This window comes from Rattus rattus, chromosome 6, assembly GCF_011064425.1.
Source record: "Rattus rattus isolate New Zealand chromosome 6, Rrattus_CSIRO_v1, whole genome shotgun sequence".
Lineage (NCBI taxonomy): Eukaryota > Metazoa > Chordata > Mammalia > Rodentia > Muridae > Rattus > Rattus rattus.
Window position 1 is genome coordinate 12,337,452 of NC_046159.1, and position 21,906 is coordinate 12,359,357.

The 21,906-nt window shown below is 45.8% G+C and overlaps 1 protein-coding gene across 1 annotated transcript; it reads left to right on the forward strand.

The window, feature by feature from the left end:
• Nucleotides 1-708: 708 nt before the first annotated feature.
• On the forward strand, nucleotides 709-20,276 carry Rerg (RAS like estrogen regulated growth inhibitor). Its single transcript, XM_032906410.1, has 6 exons — nucleotides 709-737; nucleotides 1,479-1,498; nucleotides 5,106-5,109; nucleotides 6,189-6,247; nucleotides 16,702-16,775; nucleotides 18,571-20,276. The coding sequence occupies exons 1-6, from the start codon at nucleotides 709-711 to the stop codon at nucleotides 18,976-18,978; spliced, it is 594 nt and encodes a 197-aa protein (XP_032762301.1). The 3' UTR covers nucleotides 18,979-20,276.
• The last annotated feature ends 1,630 nt before the right edge of the window (nucleotides 20,277-21,906 follow it).

Sequence of the window (21,906 nt, forward strand, 5' to 3'; positions counted from 1 at the left end):
CAGTGCGGAGGAGGAAGAGAGTTAGGAAGAGAGATACTTTGTGGGTATGGTCTCATTTCCAGAAGCTCCATACTTGGGGATTATTATAAATAAATACATTATCTAGAATGCTGTCATGTAAAGTTATTATAATGTCCTCATATGAATTTATTATAATGTTCTTGTGTGAGCTCTGCCAGAGCCTGACAATTACAGAGGCGGATGCTCGCGGCTAACCATTGGACTGAGAACGGGGTCCCGAATGGAGGAGTTAGAGAAAGGACTGAAGGAACTGAAGGGATTTGCAACCCATAGGAAGACCAACAATATCAACCAACCAGACCCCCAGAGCTCCCAGGGACTAAACCACCAACCAAAGAGTACACGTGGAGGGACCCATGACTCCAGTCGCACATGTAGCAGAGGATGGCCTTGTCGAGCATCAGTGGGAAGGGAGGCCCTCGGTCCTGTGGAGGCTTGATGCCCCGGCATAAGGGAATGCTAGGACAGTGAGGAAGGAGTAGATGGATGGGTGGGGGAGCACCCTCATGGAGGCAGGTGGTGGGAGGATGGGCTGGAGGGTTTCTGGAAGGGAAACTGGGAAAGGAGATAGTATTTGAAGTGTAAATAAAGAAAATATTCAATAAAAAAAAAGGGGAAAAAAAGCTTTGACAAGAGGGCTGACAAGACAGCTCAGGAGATAAAGCACTTCCTGTCAAACCCGAGGACATGAGTTCTCCAAGCCTATGTGGCATAAGGTGAGAACTGACTACCACTAGCTGCACTCTGCACACCACATGTGCTATGTAGCACATACATATGTGTACACACATGAATGAACGAATGAATGGATGTATGTGGAAATATTTAAACTTTGACCTGATGAGCGTGCACACACACACACGAATGAATGAATGAATGAATGAATGAATGAATGTGAAAATATCTAAAATTTGGACCTGGGTATTTTCGACACTTGCATGCAATTTTGTCTCCCACACTTACATGTGGATTGTTTGGTCCCCTCAGTGTGTGTTAGTTTTCCCTGCTGCTCTGTAGTAAATGCTATTGTCCTGGGCTGCTGAGTTTAGATTCAGTCTGTTGCATAGCCTTGACTATGGACCTGGGCCCCTGCAGGGATGATTCGTCACCACTCTGTAGGAGCTTGCCCACATCCTCTCTGTCACTCAGGTACAGACACTTACTTGACAGGAGCCTGGAAGGTGGCCTCAGGAGGTTCTGTCCGTGTCGCTGTTGGATCGAGCTCTTCACTTGTAAATATCAATGTTAGTCTGCATTTGCTGAGCCAGCTTACCTCTTTCTTAAAAAGATTTCTCATGAAGAACACTTGAAACTGTAGAAGACTTTGGCAAGAGACCTCTGTGGGAAGCAAAGGTTGCTGATGTCACTTTGTGCTTTGAAAAACAAACAACCAAACTCACAACTCTGCCTAAGATTGTTGGGGTGCAGAGGGCAGGAAATTAGTCTGCTTTGTACAGTGACTTTGCTGGCGTGGGCAGTGCTGGGGACTGTGTCTGGGACTTTGCATGTTCTAGGAAAGTACTCTACCATCGCATGGCACCCCAACTCTTTCCACAAACATTCAAAAGGTATTTCCAATGCTTATCATTAGTGTGTGTGTGCACACATACGTGTCAGTGCGTACCCGTCATAGCACACACACGGAGGTCAGAGGACAGCTGTGTGGAGTTGTCTCTCTCTTCTCCCACTTTATGTGCAGGTTCCGGGCTCTAACACAGGTCTCCGGGTTTGAACATCAAGCATCTTCACCCATTGAGCCACCTCTCTAGCCTCAGTGAACATCTTAATAAACTATAAACTTTGATGGGACAATGGAAAAGACCTTCTGTGCTTCCCTCAGACTTACGGAGCCCCTGACATCCTTTAGCCACATCAATGCTTGAGGGAGAACTTACACGAGATGGCGCGGTACAGGCTGGTTTTTCTGTGATGTCTTTCAATACTTGGCTGTTCGTTCTCTGTTAAGGATGAGCCACCATCATGACCATTACTGAGTCTTATCTCTCACCTACCCAGCAGCTCTCTCTTCGTCTACCAGGAGCGATGCTGGATATCAGAAAACAAACCGCACACTCTCACGGAATGTGCACTCCTAAGGACATGGCCAAGCCTCCTAACAACAGTAATGACAGTAATAAGACCCCAGTTGCTCCGTTCCCCTTGCTATTAGTGGGTACTTATGGACGCTGAGCGGCTGTGGCTCTCTCAAGAGCAGCAGTGCATGATGGGACAGTGGGAGGAGACTCCTTCATTTCCAGCTGTGCTCACCATTGAGCCTCTTACGCCAGCCACACCTGCCTGGTTCACGTCACCCACGCTTTCCTGTCTCGGGGTCTTTGCGTTTGCTCTTCTTTCTGCCCAGAACATTATCCCCTCAAACACCGTACTTTACACATGTCAGATACTGCTTATCAGACAGGATGTTCAGGGATGGCGTGATGGACTGATTGGTTAAGAGCACCTGCTCTTGCACAGGACCCTGGTTTGATTCCCAGCACCCACAACAGGTGGCTCACAGCTGCCTGTAACTCCAGTTCTAGGAATCCAGTGCCATCTTCTGTCCCTTTGGGTACCTGTATGCACATGGTACACACATGTGCGCGCTTGTGCACACACATGCGTGTGCACACGCACACTCACACGCGCACACAGGTAAAATAAAATTTTAAAAAAATCTTTTAAAAAAAGAGAATTACCCTTTCCACTCCTTGTATAACATCCCTCACTCCCCTCATCCATCAAGAGCAGAGCCTTCCTAAGTCACTGTGGGTGTTTACCCTAGAGCATTCGTCCTCTCCGGCACACTGCACACTTCAGTTGTCTTTTGAATTTCTCCAGTTTCTTCCTGGAAGATAAGGTCATGAGGTCAGGGATGGTGGTTTCAACTGTGACCTGGACATTTCCAGATGGAGCAGATGGCCAGCACAGAGTAGACACTGACTGAGGATTGGCTCAAGTGATGGAGAATTTAGGGCAGAGATGGCACATGAGATGGGGTGCATTGGCCTCCCAACAACAAGGAGGAAGTAACAACGTGTGGGAGCCGAGGTGAGGTAGGCTATATCACATATAAAAACCATATCCTGTAATAAAATTTGTAAAAGTAATATATACTGGTAACCCTTAAAATGCGCCATCACTGAAGCATCACTGAAATGTGGATGCAGTTTAAAGGATAATAAAACATCCACCAGATAACACAGCGCAGGTGTGTTATTGTTTTCATTCTTTATGACAATCAAATTAAAATATTATCGGAATATAAATCTAAAACCATATCAATTTCTCATCCCCCAAAATAACCTGTAAGGAAAAAAATACCCTTGAAAACACATCTCTAGAGAATGCCTAGTATGTAGCGGTTTCTCTGTGCTTTATGTGTATTTGAATAGATTAGTTTTTTTTAAATGCATGCTTCTATTGTCAGAAATAGTCACTCATGTGCAGCTCTGTGAAAGAATATTGGCAGTGTCTAAATTGATTACTTGGGTCCAGCATGGGTGTGCTGTCTCCCAGAAGGAGGTCGTTCTGTAGAGTTGAGAGTGAGAGTCCGGCCAGTATCCCAGGAGTCAGCAGGAACACACACGATGTCTCAGAGGTAGACAGAAGCTGCTCTTTATTTCTGTTGTCCTTGTCCGATACGTGTGTGTGTGTGTGTGTGTGTGTGTGTGTGTGTGTGTGTGTGTGTGTGTGTACGTGTGTATGCCATGTTGTGCATGGACATCAGGGGACAGGTGTCCAAAGCTGTTTTCTCCTTCCGCCGTGAGATCCAGGGGTTACACTCACTCAGGCCATGAGACTTGGGCCTCCAGCTCTTTTATCCACCGAGCCATCCTGCCAGCCCCAGGTATGTTTTTATGAACACTGGAAGTTTCTTTGGTGTTGACACATCCATATTCCTCCTGTGTTCTATAAAATACTCACACGTTTGTTAAGAGGGTGACAGGTCTTTTCTATAAGAAAAGTAACTGCATGGAGAGGCAGGTGTGCTGCTGGGAGTGGTCCCAGTGACCACGGCTGAAGGACAAAGTTACATCGTGTAAAATGTAATTGCGTATACATATTGAAAACCTCCAGTATTAAAGAGCGCCAGCATCCTGAATGTCTTCTGCACATCTTCCTCATGGCTTCAAAACATATTGCCAGACCCTGGCATCTTCGAATGGTGCAATTATGTTCAGCACATTTGAAAGGCACTCGAGTGTCTAATACAGTTCAGAAATACTTTTGAAAAATGATTAAATTTTAAATGGTTTTGGAATTGAGAAACACCAGTTACGTTTTTTTAAGCAGCTCATTTGAATAAGCCATTTCTCCCAGATAATACTTTTTATAGATTGGCTTTTAGAGTTAAAGTATATATTCTAACTAAAGATAGAGCCTTTTAAATACCCTGGCCAGCCCTGGGACTCGTAGGGTCTCACTCTGTGCCCTTAATTGGCCCAGAAGTCACAGAGATTCACCTGCCTCTGCCTCCCAATGCTGAGATTAAAGGCATGTACCACCATGCAGGGCTAACATGGATTATCTTTCAAAGGGAAAGGTATCTATCTGTACTAATTATTTCATAAATACAAAAAAAAATCAACTTAAAAAGAAAAGCCTTGTTCCCAAGAGAATTCACAGTGGCACAGGAAGGGCTCGGTTGAAACCACAAGTTCGCTCCCTGCGGGAAGAATGGCAGGGTCAGTGCTCCTGCCACTGCAAGCTCCAAGCATATATTGGCTCACGTTAAGTCTCACACTCTGAAATTAAGAAAGAATATTGCTGTTTTCTCTTTTTAGTCACCCGCTGTGAAGCCACTTGTGGCTGGGATCTGTCTAACAAAGTTCACCTTGCTCTGGGTACCATGACAGCCCACAGGATGCACTGGGAGAGAGGCATGCATCTCTGTTGATCCTAAAAGTGACAACAGACAGAGCAACCATAGCCTTCAACCAGTTAGCTTTCAACCAGTTAGTGAAGGAGTGTGTGAGCAGCCCATTCAAGGCGTTTCTATAAAGGTAGGGATATAATTGATAATTTGTATCGATACGACACCGCTTCTGAGTGAAGTTCAGTTGAGTCTCGGAGAACCCACCAAGAATCTTCAGAGTCCCTAAGCTTCCTGCAATTATTTGCCAAATAGTATGAATGTGCTATTATTTTTTTCAGGGAAAGGATCCAGTATTCTTTGTCTATTTTTAGTGTCTGTGACAGTCTCCGTGAAAAACTTTCTCAAGTTTGACAGCCACTCTCAGGAACTGCAAAGCAGTACAGCTCGTTGACATGGGTCCCATAAACTTTCAGGACGATAGTGTCTATTTGTTCAAGCATGTGGTTGTTTTAAGACAGGGGCTGTTCATTTAGCTCAGGATACCCTGAAAGTTCCTGTGTATCCCAAGGCTATCTTCAAACACAGTATCCCCCTTCCTCAGCCTCCCCATACTGGGATTACAAGCTTGGAACGTCATGGATGAAAATCGCTCCTCTTTTGTTAACCTCATGTCTCCAGCTAAAGGTTATGCACATTGCCTATGACTTAAAATAAGTGCAGATCAACGGAGAGATTGCAGGCATTTCTTTAAGACAGGCAGTCTTACTGAACAAACCTGGACGAGGCAGCCAGCAAACCCTGGTGATCTTCCTGTCTCCTGTCTCCCTCTCACCCCAGACATGCGTGACCACAGCAGCTCTTTTCATGTGAGTGCTGAGAGCTGAACTCAGGACCTGACACTAGTGCAGCAAGCACATTTAGCCAGAGCCGTCTCTCCAGCCCTCACCGTGACTTTCTGATGAGCTTTTAGAATTCCTAACTCTGGGTTTTGGATAGCTACATTTCTGTAACATTGGTAGCTTCTGTCTTTTCATCCCAGCAACGGTGGCCTCTTTTCCTTTAAGGTACCTTTGTCAATCTCTACCAATACTCAAACTCTAGAGACCCGTAATGTGGCTCTGAATTAAAGACTCCGCGTGGGTAATTTCACAATGTACTGATTGGGCTTTATCCCTGTGACAAGAAGAATACATATAAGCTTATTTAAACAGCACCCAAGTTTGAGGTCACTAAGTGCATGGAAATGATCACAGGTGAGCTGGGCTGGTTGCCAAGGAAACATTGAATGTGTACGTTGGAGGACAGGAACTCCAGCAAGGGCTCACGTTTGACGTTGTTCTTTTTCTTCCATAGCGATTGTGGTGAGATTTCTGACCAAACGGTTCATCTGGGAATACGATCCAACCCTCGGTAAGTGACGAGTTATATCCTCACCTCCCCCTTCTAATATGCTCGTGATCCTCAGAAGAGGACAGCATGTGTGTCACACCCTGGATAAGGCCCTTTCTGCTGTCTCAGAAGCATAACATTTATGTGGTCAAGCATAAAGCCCTCCTGGAGGCCAGCAGTCCGCCCCGTCCTGTGCCTCGAGCCCTGCAGGCTTAGCACAGAAATGAAGAAGTCCCATCCATCCCAGAGAAGATGCCGACGGGTCAATAGGATGCTTGCTTGGCTCTCCTGGGAGAAAGGCTAACACAGGCAGCATTCAGGGTGGGACAAAAAGGTGCGCTGAAGAGAACATCACAGTAGGATCAAACATCTGTGTGCAGATGCAGGGCAAGTGAAGGCAGAAACCTTACTGTGCCCTTTCAGCTTCCAAAGATCGGAACAAGTGGTGTTTGTGGGTAAAGAAGGCAGAAATAGTGTTCGTGTATAAATGTGGGCCCCTTCGTTGTATTTTTTTTTCAATTTTTGATTGTGTGTGTGTGTGTATGTGTGTGTGTGTGTGTGTATGTGTGTGTGTAGGTCAGAGGACAACTGTCTGTTCTCATGGTGAAGGGAGTCAGTTCTCTCCTTCACCATGTGGTCTCAGGGATCAAACTCAGTTCCTCACGTTTGGCCAAAAGCCCCCTTGCCTACTGAGCCATCTTGGCGGTCCCACTGTTTTGACTGTATGCTTCTTCAGTACACATTCACTGTACGCAATATTGAGTTTCACATAGGCAATTTCCTGCAAATGTATCACAAGTGAGATCGCACGTTCCATTAAAAAGGAAGCTTGCCTCTTGCGCTTTGCGTATTTCCGCCGTTCGTTCTGTGTGTGTTTATGAACTTCCTCCCCTGCATTTGACCCTTGCTTCAGGTGCTAAAGGTGAACCAATTATCCGACTCTGATCTGGGGGCAGGAGCGTGCTCTTACTCATGCACAGAGAGGTCAAAGGTTGGGTGCCTTCAATTTCCACACTGTTTTTCAAGACAGGGTCTCTCACTGAACCTGAATGGCCGGCCTGTCCCCGGATTGGATTCCCCATGCCCCAGTGTTGTGCTGTTATTAGGTTTTTATGTGAATTCTAGGGATACAGTCCCAGGCCTACACTTCACCCAATGAGCCATCTCCGCACATAGACTGCTTGTTTGACCTCGCAGTCTAGAAAAGAGTCAGAGAATAAATGACCACGGTTAGCTGCTGACAGGTGCAGAAGGGACGAGAGCAAGGAAGAGAGAGAGGGCTCTGTTGACGGATTCCTACAGTGCTCAGCCTTGGACTCTGCCTGGAACTTATTTACTTATCTCGGTGAGGGGGAGGAGGTGAGGACTCAATCCCTGTTTTCTAATCAGCCATCGGATTTCCTGTCATTAGTTACACAGCTCCAACATTCTCATGGGACTTGTGACGCCATCCTCAGATACAAGTAACTTTAGTTAGATGCAGTTTAAATACCCAAATGCCATCCTCTTTTGTTTCCGTAATTACTTATTTCTCTTTATTTTCATGGTGTGCTCTGTCTGTTGTGCTGCGCTGCCTAGGGACATTTCACGCAGCCATATGCAGTACATTGAACAGACTTTCCCCTGACTCGCCACACTTTTTTCTTTTGATCGCCCCTGACTCCTGTCAATCCCCCCCACTTCCTCTGAACAGCTCTGCCTTTACTCTCCTGCCGTGTATACTTACGTAATTTTATGTATCTATATGTTGCAGTAAAAAATAAAAAAGGGGGCATGACCCGGTTCCCACGCATCACTGCGCCACGCTGGGCCCCTGGTACTGTCGGACCCGGGCGGTCACTCCCTGCCGTTAGTTCTGGCACCGTAGGACCATATAGAATTAATCCTAGTTTATCTCAGTGGCGGCTGGTTCCAGTGCGGTACCGTGCCACATTAGCCTAGCTGACTCCTAGCCTCAGCGGTCTCTCCGCTTCCATTGCTAGTCTCCCTGGCCAGCCCTGGCCAGCCAGGAACTCTGGTCCCAGCCACCCGGGAACATCAAGACTCAACAAACTGTAACCAAACAACCAGATTTATATGTTAAATTCTCAATCCACAATACATCCACAGAATAAATTCACTGCCAATGAATTACGATAGAAACCGCCTGCCTAGACAATTGACCTAGACCACCTGGATGTGGATCGTCCTGCTCTGTCGTCTCCATCTTGATTCTGTGGCTCCTCCTCCTCCTCCTCTCTTCCCAGACTTTTCCCCGCCTACCCTTCCTTCTCATCCAGTGATAGGCTATGCCTTATCCTGTACCGCCTTTCTGAATAATGACGTCATCCTACATCTATATAAAACCAATGAACTACCAATGAGAAAAAAAGTAACGTGTGAGATCTGTCTCTGAAGGGGTTTAATTCGTGTTGATCACAGTCATCTCCAGTTGCATCCATTTTCCAGCAAATGTGGTATTTCCGCTCTAATGGATGAGCGATGAAACATCCCCTTGTGTGTATACATTTCCAGTCTGCACCTCCATTGCCGGATACCTAGTGAGCTTCCATAACTCAGCCAGTGTGGAGCAGTGAACCCCTCCACTCTCCTTACGGTATTGCGATGGATGGGAGCGAGCATGCATCTTCCTCCTCCGCTCTCTGACAGCAGTGTGCTGGCAGCTCTCCCTGGCGCATTTCTCGAGGTCGGTTTCAGAGTCTGTGATAGCATGGCATGACTGATTAGAACTGGCTGAAACCATAAATTATTTCTGAGGGCTCAAATCTTTATTATATTCAGTCTTTTTAAACAGGAGTCTGACGTACCTCCGCTTCGGCAGACCGTCTTCTGCCTTTGCTTTTTAAAAGACTATGACACGTGACTTTGTTAGCAAATACATAATTGTAATTTCCCAGATTTGTATCTGGTTAGAAATATCACCAGACCCCTCTGTCAAGATTCAGAAAAAAAAAATTATATGCCAACATATCAACGCTACCTACTGAGCGAGATGAGAATACAGGGTGGTATTTTATGGTTTTGCTTATCTAAATATATACCTTTCCTACACAAGCGGGAAAAGAAACTAAAAAAAAGCCCCACGTTTGGGATACAGTACTTCCCCGTCTAAAGTGTAAAAGGAAGAATTAAATTTAATTTCAAGTTTCTGAAATTATTTTATAAGCACGCATTACAGAATAATTCTGTCAGAAGGAGAATGCAAAAAGTATATTTTCATGAGTAACTTTCTTCCCAGTGTAGTCTCTGACATTACATAAGAACAAGGGAGAAGAGAAATAGTTATTTCTCGAGAAAGTATATTTTTAAATATTTTGTTTATCAATTTTTATTTTCAGCACACTTACAGGCATAGCGGTGCTCCGAGCTTGAAGTAGTTTGCCTGGATGTAAAGATGGGCCTGGTTTTGAAAAGGAGCCATTGCCTACTGTTTTCCCAACTCTGTAAATCTGCCCCGGGCAAATTTTTCTCATTTGCATACGTTTTATAGTGATTATCTGATCCTTTCTTCGATTCTTGGCAGTCGGGTTAAAAACTGCTTCGTCTCCAACCTATCTATACATCACAACACAAGATGAAGATTACCAAAAAAAAAAAAAAAAGAAATGGGACATTTTTAACTCTCTCTGGATGTGTGTGTTCTAGGAACGGATGTGACTCTTTTTAATTAGTCTTTGGTGAACCCTTTTCCTTCTGTCTTACTCATACAGAACAGCAACAGCTATCAACAGGAATGAGTCTGCCCTGGTATTCTGAGGTGTAGGCACCCTTCCCTAGGAAGTGGCACAGCATAGAGTGACCCTGCACTGTGCTGCTCAGAGAGGACTTGGCTGTTAAGCAACCAGAGCCTTCCTCCACCTCCAGGAGAAACAGGTGACTCATTGGCAGGTGACGCCGCCATTAGCTCGCACACTGGAGACTGGATCTGTGTGGGCGTGAACACTGAATAGCTGTTAATTTTCCAGCACACGGGAAACCGTAATTCATAGGATCCGAGAGAAATTAGCATTTCTTGGACTGGATCTTCATGGCACTCGTGTTCACTTCATGAGTTTCAAAAGAGCCAAAGAGCCGGCAACCAAGATTACAAAGCAGAATGGTGTATTTGTGATGGAGAAAGGAAGGGGGCAGGGGGCCCTGTCTTCTTGAATTCTGATTTCAGTACCTTCCTCAGAACTTGAGGTAGTGGGTTTCTTGATTTTGGACTTTAGTTGTTTCATGGGAAGCTGGAAATTATTAACACCATCCCACATACTGAAAACACAGAATAGTTACAGCTTCTGAAGTGATCCTATAAAGAAAACACTCGCCCTAGTTTGGTTTTCTGTTGTTTCGATAAACACCACAATCAAAAGCAACTTGGTGACTGTCTTACAGGGTTTCTGTTCCTGCACAAACATCAGGACCAAGAAGCAAGTTGGGGAGGAAAGGGTTTATTCAGCTGACACTTCCACATTGCTGTTCATCACCAAAGGAGGTCAGGACTGGAACTAAAGCAGGTCAGGAAGCAGGAGCTGATGCAGAGGCCATGGAGGGATGTTACCTACTGGCTTGCTTCCCCTGGCTTGCTCAGCTTGCTCTCTTATAGAACCCAAGACCACCAGCCCAGAGACAGCACCACCCACAAGGGGCTGGGTCCTCCCCTCTTGATCACTAATTGAGAAAACGCCTTATAGCTGGGTCTTGTGGAGGCATTTCCTCAAGGGGGGCTCCTTTCTTTGTGATAACTCCAGCTTGTGTCAAGTTGACACACAAAACCAGCCAGTACAGTGTGGAAAGAGTTTATTTGGTTTACAGATCCCAATTACAATCTACTCTGAGGTAAGTCATGGTGCAGACCCTTTGCCTAGGGACATCCAGTGGTCTAGGCCCTCCTACATCAACTGGGAATCCAGAAAATGTCTCACAGACATGTCCATAAGCCAGTCTGATGGAAACGCGCCCTAAACTACGATTTCTTTCCAGGGACAGCTGGTTTGCACCTAGCTTGCCATATCAAACCAGCACACTGGTACAGTGGCCAGTGGGTCCAGGCTTCTACATTTTGGGCCCAGTGTTTTTCTTCTTTGTTTTGTTGCTCTTGTGTCATGTTGAATTTGTTTATGAAAGGATCTATCCTGATGATTCTAATTATAGGTGCAAGCAAGGGGCAGAGGGTGGGTGAGGGGAACTGTATCCGTTTCATAAAGAGGGAATTTTTTTTTAAACTTCAAGTGTTTTGAAAGATGAAGTCTGGGGAAATACCACAATCCTTTGCACAGAATGATTTTCATTTCCCTTACATTTCTCTCATCTCGCCAGTGGGGTTCTTTGTCAGAGTTCAGCCCTGGTTTGTTAGTGACACCAAAAATTACCCCTGAAGCTCATCAGATTTGGGATGTGGCCCATTTAATCAGGAGCTAGCAACCTGGATGGTAGGAGGTAGATTCTGGCTGTGGACTAAAGAGAATCCATAGATATCTAGTCCCAGTCGAGGGTTGAATCCCTGCCTTGTAGAGTCATGTTACCTCCTCTCCCCCAGAATGTTTTCCGACACAAGAATACAGAGAAAGGCTTCCAACACGATATCGTGTGTGTGCCTCTACTGACGTGGGCATGTTGGAGGCCTGGAGAGAGGGAAGGAGCGCTTCTTAGTGTCAGGCACTACTGTCCTGGGACAAAGATGTTACATGTTGTTTCTTTTTTTTCTTTTTTGTTTCTTAAAGATTTATTTATTTATTATAGATGAGTACACTGTAGCTATCTTCAGACACACCAGAAGAGGGCATCAGATTCCATTACAGATGGTTGTGAGCCACCATGTGGTTGCTGGGAATTGAACTCAGGACCTCTGGAAGAGCAGTCAGTGCTCTTAACCACTGAGCCATCTCTCCAGCCCCCTACATGTTGTTTCTTAATGGTGAGTTGATGTCCTTCTACACAGCAAAGTTGAGCTAGGAGTAAGGGAAGGACTCGGGAGACATTACAATTCCATGGGCTCCTCTGTGCTTGGTTCACCTTGCCTACCTTGGAGCTTCTAGTTGGAACGGCTCAAGCAGAGAGGTCTCTCAACTGGATGTCATAGCAGAAGTGTTCAGCCGCACCTTAGAGCCATTCAGTAACAACATCGCAGGAAAATGGGAGGCAGTCATGTGACGAACAGGGCCAGAGAAGTGAATCTTCATCTAAGACGACATGACTGGTTTGCAGCCCGGCCAGCAACAGAACTCAACTCAGAGCGATTTCCACTCCGGCGTAAAGCCACACAGCCAACCGCTGCTGTTACGGCGCAGGTCACGTGACCCTGCTGCTGTTACAGCGCAGGTCACGTGGCCCTGCTGCCGTGTCATGACATGCAAAGCAGCTAACTCCGTCCAAGGATTAACTACATACAAACAGCTCTGAGTGTTCCACCTTGCCAGAGTGTACAAAACGCAGGCCGCTTTACAGAAATGTCATGGAATGCATGCTTTTTAAGGTTTTAGTAGTAGTAGTCATCGGTTAAGGAGGGTGGAATGTGCCCATGGGTGCAGGTGTCCACTAAGCTGGAGGCATCTGGATGACCCAGAGAGGAGGTTGTCAGCTGCCCAGAGAAAAAGCTCACTGCCAAACTTCTCAACCACCGGGCAACCTCCTCCCCAGGCCCCCGAATGCATGCTGTAAACCATTTTCCTTCATCCACAGGAACCCTAAAGGTAATTTTAATATACCTAATTCAATTATGAAACACATGTTTGTTTTAGAATATTTCTTTTGGAGTGCATCTGGCCACAGATCTAATCAAACATACCCACAGTGCTTCAAAGGAAGGACTGAGGCTACCGCTCCTGTTAGTAAAAAAAAGAAAACAGAGAATATGTAAACGGTCCAAACACATGTGCACCCTTTTGATTTTTTTCTTCTTTTTTTATTTTTCTCAAGACAAGGTCTCCGAATATCTCCAGCTGTCCTGGTACTCATTGTGTAGACCAGGCTGGCCTCACCACACCCGGCTTTTCTTCGAATTTTAAAACAGAGGAATAGAATGTATGTGTTGGGTTAGAATTGTCTCTTCCAAGCTCACCCGTTCATGGCCAATACTTTAACCTCTTGAAGGGATATCTTCATTGTCTTGCATGTAGAGAAAATGAGTTCATAATGACAGAAAGACACGTGAGTGATGTATGCTAAGAACAGTGTGAAACAGTGAAAATAGTATTCATCCTGGAGGAAGTCGGTCCAGCATCTGCTGCTGTGTCTGTAGCAGACGTTCCCTCATTTCCTTCCTTTCATTTCATTAACAAACAGCCAAGGAATCACAGAACTTCATGCAAGTTTCATTTTGTTTTGTGCTGCGAGTGCATACACACACACACACACACACACACACACACACACACACACACACACACACACACACCATTGTGGCCTTTTGCAGCTGAGACCCAGAGCTCATTTGTCATGGGAGCCACAGAGAACAATATCCTTTCCTCCGGGACACATTTTGGTACAGAGAGATGGATGAGAGCCGGGGCTTCTGGTTTCCAGGCTGCAGGGCGGATGCCAGGCATCTTGAAAGGGGAAGTCAATACAAAAGTCACAGAACAGCCCAGGGGGAAGGACCGTCAGGGCGTGAATGCCTAGTACGTGTGTGGCCAGCTGGGCTTCTCCTCCGGCCCAAAGACTCAAGAAAAAGAAAAGAAATTATTGAGGAAACACTTGGAAGCAGTTGCTGCTGAAAATGGCATTTCGGAGCATCTGGTCTCAGAACGCCAAACCCTGTCATTTAGCATAGAGCAGAGTGTGGTCCTGAATGTTCTTCAGATGAGACTCCTCATGTGTGGATCATGAGTTCCAGCAGAGGGACAAGATTCGAAAACACGTTTATTCCCGTATGCTGAATGTAGTTTCATTTTAAAAATGACAACTTCTCAGAAGAGGTGTGAGCTGTGCAGTTTCCTGTCTGTGGTGACTGTCAAACCATTGCAGGCTTCCTTTCCAACTCTTTGCCTTGGATAGACAATCGTTCACTGCAAGGCAATAGGCCAGTGGTCTCCAAGGGCTTCAAAGTCCTAGAAGGAAGGAAGGAAGGAGGGAGGGAGGGAGGGAGGGAGGGAGGAAGGAAGGGAGGGAGGAAGGGAGAGAGGGAGGGAGGGAGGGAGGGAGGGAGGAGGGGAGGGAGGGAGGGAGGAAGGAAGGTTGGTCTGTCGATTGGACATATGTTGGGATGGTTGGTCGGTCATTCCAGAAGGTAGAGAGTTATGTCGAAGGATGAACAAGTGTTAGCAATGGTTTCTAGTCTGGTCCCCAAGAGAGATAACTCCAGGCTTGTTTGATTAGGTGCTTGGGTGATCGGCACTCAGAAATACCCAGTTAGTAATTATGTTAGATGGCCTGCCGTCTGTCCAAACTCCTCAATGGAAAATGTTCGAGTTAGAACTCTCGGTTTTATGCTCAAATATAGAATGAGCCTACAATTTTCTTCCTCTTCTGTTTCCTTATTGATGCTTTTGTGCCACCTGCTAGCAGGGTTGGCATATGCCCTGTGTCTAGATGCCACATCTGCGAGTTCCCTCCTTGAATCATTTTTTTTTTGTTTGTTTGTTTATTCTGGTTTCCCTCTCCTAGAATTGAGTACTTAGCTCACGGTTTCCTCAGCTCCCTTTTGTCACTGAAATGTTTGTTAGTTAATCTGGGCTTTGATGTTGTCTCCACCTCACCCTGAAAGGACAGACACTCGAGAAGCATCTAGAATTGCAGTGCGGGACGGCTTCTAATACAGTGCACGGATGTGTCTGTGCTGCCCACGTCCTGAATTTATTTTCTCTAGTAAAGAAAGTCCATGTTAACTGGGCCACGTTCTTTATGCGGAGGGCGCGCTGTTTTTCTCTTAAAACCTTTTTCCTTTGTCATCAGTATCCCTAAAGCTCACTGTAATAAGCACCTTCTTTTGGATATTTTCCCCTTTCAGTGACTCTTGCACTCAGAAACTTTTAGATATTCCAACCTGGGCTGTTTCCACAACCCTGTAGCTTTTATTCTCTCCACTGAGACTCACGTCATAAAGAATAAGATTTATAAATCTGTTATCCACATTTCTTAGGAAAGTTTCAAACCGTGCTTTCTTTCTTATGAGCTCCGGACATGTTCTGAGGAAATCCCCCACGTTCACCAGCCTGGTCCGTCACTCCTGGCTTCTATTTATTTATTTATTTATTTATTTATTTATTTATTTATTTATTTTGCAGCTTTCGTCTATGGCCCCAGTAGCTGACAATGCTTTGATTCCCGTTCCACTTACAGGATGAGAGCCACATTCATGACTGCTCAGGTGTCTTGTACCTGCCATCTTCTTATCCCTGCAGGGCTTGGGGACCCCTCCACTGTGGACCCAGCAACTACATCTGGTCCAGGGCAATTGCTGCTGCGTGCTTTGACCAGACAATGAAGGAGGGATCTGCATTATCCCATCCCGCGCGCCCCTTCAACCCCTTTATATCTTGGGTTACCATTCTTCACCCCCACCAAACACACACTCGGCCGCCTGCCTGCTGTCTCGAGGTCCCCAGTAGTGTCATATCATGAGTTCAGCCGGTTGCAGTCTTGGGGTCTTGGTCAGGTTTGGTAGTTGTTGTTGTTTGTAAGCTAAGGATATGAAAGTCAGGGAAACCTTGAGTGTAACAGGGAGCAGTGGGAAATCATCCAGTGAAGAACGGCGAGGAAACGTGCGGAGTGCGGCAGACAGGGAACGGTCACGTGCACAGCAATGAGGAGCGACTTTTTAAAGAATCTCCGAGGGTTTTCCTCCCATCATTTAGGGTAGGTTGGTTTGAACAAGGATGAGATGGTGATCGCCCCACAGCTGTTACAGCATGGCCTGATCAGACTTGTCCCGTCAGACCCATCAGCCAGCTGCCGTGCCCTGGTAAATGGGAGGGGAAAAGCCTTGTTTTAAGCTCCTAGGCTTCTGACTCAGGTTCTGCAGGAGGGAGAGGAAGAAGCTGGCCATCTTAGAAGTTTGCCATCTCTATCCATCTAAGTCCCGGCCTCTCCCTCCTGCCCACCCTCCTGATGTCAAGGGTCTTTGCACTGTTAAAATAGGAAGAGATACAAAGGGGTTTTATGTTTTAAAAAAAAATTACGTGTAGGAATATCAAGACAGAAATAGATTTTGTGTGGAATCGCCTTTTTCACTTCATAATGTAGAGACCTCGTCTAATTTAAATGGAAAAGAGCGCTGGGAGGCTGGCCTCCTGGAGAGCAAGATGCAGCCTGAGGAAAGGGTAGAGGAGAAAGGAGGCAGCCGGCAGGTCGGATCCATAGAGAGCTCCGTAGAATGTGAGGCTGTTCCTTTGTCCGTCTGTCCTTCCAATCTCTCTTCCCTGGACAGCTCCCTGCCCCCCACCCCACCCCCCTCCACCCAGGCATTGCTACAAAGGCAGGATCCTCTTCCTGTGCCTGATTTCCCACTTCAAGGATTAAATTCAACCTCACAAGCGCCTTTCTCATTCTTTTAGAATCAACCTACCGACACCAGGCAACCATTGACGATGAAGTTGTTTCTATGGAGATCCTGGACACCGCTGGCCAGGTGAGTAGGAATTCCGCCGAGTGTTTACTGCATCAAATAAAAAAGAGTAAAGTATGTATAATTTTTTTTAAAAGCTAACATATTTTTCTATATATGACTTTTTATGACCAAATGCTGGTATGTCCCATTATCTAGACACACTATACATTAATGAATATGTAATTAGATCCTTGTGCACATGACCCTATGCCTCAAGAAGGTGCTGGAAATATTACAGTGGTCACAGACTATCTAGGGTGGGCTCTCCCTCTATATTTGGAGGATTGGGGTGCCAGTGCATTCTTAGGTCTTTATAACCAAACATATTTTGGGAATGCTCAGATGAATTTAAATAAGCATCTCTATTAAAAAGGATCCCTAATGTCCTCACGTGCAAAGCAAGTCTTTGAGAGAGCCTTGGCCTGCACTCCAGGTCTCCGTGACCACCACACACAGGCTTGTGTGCGTGTTGCATGACGCACTATGTGGAGACGACGTTCCCTGCAGTTCTTGCCTGCAAATTTCCTTTGACATTAGTCAGATCATGCCTTACAAAGACAGGGAAGTCTTAGCTCCCAAATGCAGAAATGACCACAGATGGTTAGATGGCCAGGCATTTTCACAGTGCTATAACAGTGACCTGTGACCTTTGAAGGGACTTGAATTAAAGTGTTTAATCGAAGAAATGCTCCTGAAATTAATCATAACCCTTTTGTTGTCATCTCTCCCTCCTTATGCATGGGCCTTCACACAGCACTGAGCTCGCCAAGAGAGGCAGAAGCCTCTAGAAGATGAACCTATGAAAACAATACTTTTTTCTCTCCTCTTCCTCCCCCTCCCCCTCCCTCCTCACACCTCCCCCTCCCTCTCCCCTCCTCTTCCTCCTCCTCCTCCTCCTTCTCTTCTTCTCCCTCTTCTTCTTCTTCTTCTTCTTCTTCTTCTTCTTCTTCTTCTTCTTCTTCTTCTTCTTCTTCTTCTTCTTCTTCTTCTTCTTCTTCTCCTTCTCCTTCTCCTTCTCCTTCTCCTTCTCCTTCTCCCTCTCCCTCTCCCTCCTCCTCCTCCTCCTCTCCTTCTCCCCCCCCTCCTCCTTCCCTTCCTCCCACTTCCCCCTCCTCCCCCTCCTCCTCTTCCTCCTCCTCCTCCTCCTCCTCCTTCCTCCTCCTCCTTCTCTTCTTCCTCCTCCTCCTCCACCTCCTCCTCTTTTTCTTCTCCTCTTCTTCCTCCTCCTCCTCCTCTTCTTCCTCTTTCTCCTCCTCCTCCTCCTCCCCTCTCTCCCCTCCTCCTTCTCTTTCTTCTCCTCCTCTTCCCCTCACACTCCCTCTGTCTCTCTTCTCACACATTGTCTCACGATCCCACAGCCTGACCTTAAACGGGCCGTCTTCTTAGCCCTGCCTCCCAGGTACTAGGATCTCAGGTGCATGTACCTCCAGAACCGGCCAGCCACACCTTCAAACTGTGTGTTCTCTTCTCATGGAGAAGCACTCACCTCTTTGACAGTCACCACAGAACTTTCATCATCGACACTGATGTACAGCACAGATTAGGGCATTGGGATGGGGGACACCTCGTCCTCGAGTTTAAACATTAGATTATTTATAGCTTATTACTGGTTTTTTTCTGTTCCTAGGGTTATCAATTGTCTATACACTGAACAAGAAGGCTATTAAGACCCATGGGGGTGAGCTGTACTTACCTTCTAAACTAATTAAGAAAATAAGTTCATCCAGGAAAACAGCCAAGACATTTTAATGACAAATGGAAACGAGGTGAATTAGGCCTAGGTCTCCTGAACTTCCGGTCTTTTCTTTGCTCACAGGAAGACACCATCCAGAGGGAAGGGCACATGCGCTGGGGGGAAGGCTTCGTGCTGGTCTACGACATCACCGACCGAGGGAGCTTCGAAGAAGTGCTGCCGCTGAAGAATATCTTAGATGAAATCAAAAAGCCCAAAAACGTAACTCTCATCTTGGTCGGAAACAAAGCCGACTTGGACCACTCCAGACAAGTGAGTACCGAGGAAGGGGAGAAGCTGGCTTCGGAATTGGCCTGTGCGTTTTACGAATGCTCCGCCTGCACGGGAGAAGGGAACATCACCGAGGTATTCTATGAGCTCTGTCGCGAGGTGCGTCGCAGGAGGATGGTGCAGGGCAAGACGCGGCGCCGCAGCTCCACCACACACGTCAAGCAAGCGATTAACAAGATGCTCACCAAAATCAGCAGTTAGAGGCCCTGCCACGCTGTGCCGAAAAGTGGGAAGGCCTTCCTGGCTCTTCTTTTGCCCCTCAACCACAGCCAAGATATTCCACTTCTTATTCTGAGTTTGGGGAACGTCAGGGTTTCTCATGGTTCCCGATCCAGTAAATGCTGGGAGATTCTCGAGTGTCTTCTGCAGCCCCGTGCTGGGACAGTCTCTCTCTTCCCTGCTTGCGTAGGATCCGTGCTAGTGTAGTTTGAAGGTGTAACCACCAAAGACGTTGAAATGGCTGGGTTCGCGGAAGCTAATTTTAGGGTATCTCTGCCTGCTTAAATAAGCTGCAAGTCTTTTCAAAGGCGTTTTAAGATTCCGAATGTCTGGTGAGAAGGTTAGCAGAGCGATTCGAATGGGAAACAGAATTCTAGTTCCCGTTCGAAGTGAGGATTTTTTTTTATATTGTTATTGTTATTATCTTACTTAAATTATGGGGCTTTCCTTTAACACTTTATTTTATTTTTAGGTTGAAATGGTATCACTGACTTTGGCTTTGTGATGTAATTGCCCATTTCAGTTCAAGTTGGTTCTCTCTCAGAGATCTACAGCAGTCCTTAGGCACCATATTCTATTATTTCCTTAATAACAAAAGAAACAGGACCCACAATTCGTACCCTGCTGTGGCTTTGCTCCCCCAAGCCTGAGTGATAAGAAAAAGAAAAAAACAAAACAACAACAACAAAAAACCCACCAGGAACCTTTGTACCAAAGCTCGACTTCAGTGCATGCTCGTAGGGGAATTACAATTAGAGTCACCTGGTTTGTTTACTCTATTAGCACCATAGCAGGAAGGTCACCCTCTAAATAAGACAATTATGATGCTTCGTTATTCCTCCTTGGAAACCAAGGCAGAATCCCATGCAGTCAGAAAAAGTCAGCCTCTGATTCAGTAAGTTGCCCACATGCCTCCTCCTTAACCTTTTTAACCTTTGGGTAAGATTAATTCACATGGGGGAATTCAGAAAAATAATGGGTGAGTGAAATTCACCATACCTGAACAAGTGTGTAAAAAGCGGATGCTTGACTGACTGAAGGATTCTTTAACTGCCCAGAGTTTATGACTTCTCTTCATTTCCTGCCCCATATACTGAGATTTGGGCACTTTATTTCAGGATAAAATATATATCTTTTACGATGTCTGTATTTATATGTACACTTATAAGTATGTATAAAATTTGTAAGCATTGAAGGTTTTAATTCACCAATGTATTTGAACAATCTGGTGTAACTGACTCCGTTTTATGTGATTATAATAAAAAAATATAATTTTCAAATTCTGTTGGAATTCCTTTGTGAATAGTTTGTAAGTTTAGGGGAGGCTTGGGAAGCAATTGAATTGCAGAAGCCAATGAGCTGGATTTGAGCTGGATTTGAGCAGAAATCAGCTCCTGCTAATAACAGTGGATGCTGTTTTTAGAATTCTCGGGGACGTTATTCCTTTTCTCTGCTAATCGTTGCAATTATTCTCAGACGGTGGTGCTGTGATCACCGCGTCGAGCTGCAGCTATTGAGCCAGATGGGAAAGGAAGTGATATCACCAAGTCTGCATGGCTCTAAAGGGTAGAGACAGAACACGAACGGAGAGAGTCAGAGTCAGACCGCGGTCCACACAATGACCGCAATAATCACAAGATGGCGTGATTAAGAGAAAAAAATGTGCCTTCTTTATTCTCTTGTTGACCCATTTACTGTAAATGTTTGCATTTGCCGAATATACAAACTTGTGTGGCCCACTCGATGGCATAGGACCTGAATTTAAGGAATTCGTTGGAACAGTCTAGGAGAGAGGGTGAAAACCTTCTGAGTGGTAGAAACAGAGTGGAAAGAAAATACGCAGACCTGAGAGGTGATGACGAAAGCAGGACCCTGAAGGAGATCTGAGGGCCACGGGTACCGTGTCTAGAGGAAGAAAGGGAGGGTAGGAAAGTTGAAGGAAAGAGTTCAAAGTGCACAGAGGGTAAGAAGCAAGCCAGAAGTCACTCAGGTTCCAGCAAGAATACCTGCTAAGGAGTGAAGTGAGGTACGGCCGCGGTGACTCCTTTTCAGGGATGTTCAGTGGACGATCCCAAGGGAACAGACAGGCATAAGGGACGTTGCTGTTTGCAGTCTGTCACCTTCTAGAGCCAGGCTTTTTCATGCTGGAGTGTCTGTACTAGGAAATGTGGCTCAGGCAGGGCCTGCTAATGACAAACTCCTAAGGTGGTGAAAATGTCTTTTTGAATAAAAAACTGGGAGGAGACTCAGCAGTTAAGAGCACGTGCTGCTCTTGCAGAGCCTCTGGGTGTTTCCCCAGCACCCAGGAGAAGGTTCACAGTGCCCACCATTCCAGTTCCAGCGGATCCAGCTCCCTCTTCTGGCCGCCAAGGGCATTACACATATGGGTATACATGCATACACCCAGACAGTACTTGACACTGAAAGTAAAATAAACGTAACGAAACTAAGGAAGTCAAAAGTGCAGCCAGCACAGCAACTACGCAAGACCTGGGCATGTAAATCCGTGCAAAAGTAAAAACTCCATCTTTTGACTTATGAACACGCACGCAAGTATACTGCTTATAACTAAGTCAGTTACCTCTCTCAGAACCCAAGCTTCTACACAAATAAAGATTACGAACAAACTGATTCTATCACTCGTTTGAAAGTTTAGCTTCAACTTGATGAATGCTAGCGACACAATATTTGTTTACTAAAGTAAAGATGGTGTCCTCTCTTCCATATCATACGCATGCCATTCATGTAGCCACAATGCAATGACAAGAGCCCTGTTTATTTTAGCATACCACAGTTCTAGAAAGAACTTCTTCCAAATGATAGATTAGATCCTGAGAGCTCATGGATAAAAAAATCAGAATTTGAGGATACCAAGTTCATCAGAATCTGTAGTCCATCAGATCAGCTAAG

Excerpts from the sequence above, each read along its gene's own strand:
- Rerg (XM_032906410.1), top strand. The coding sequence starts at position 709 with ATGAGTTCTCCAAGCCTATGTGGCATAAG. Across the intron at positions 738-1,478 it reads CCAAGCCTATGTGGCATAAG|TGACTTTGCTGGCGTGGGCA; the intron begins GTGAGAACTGAC and ends TGCTTTGTACAG. Across the intron at positions 16,776-18,570 it reads TCCTGGACACCGCTGGCCAG|GAAGACACCATCCAGAGGGA; the intron begins GTGAGTAGGAAT and ends CTTTGCTCACAG.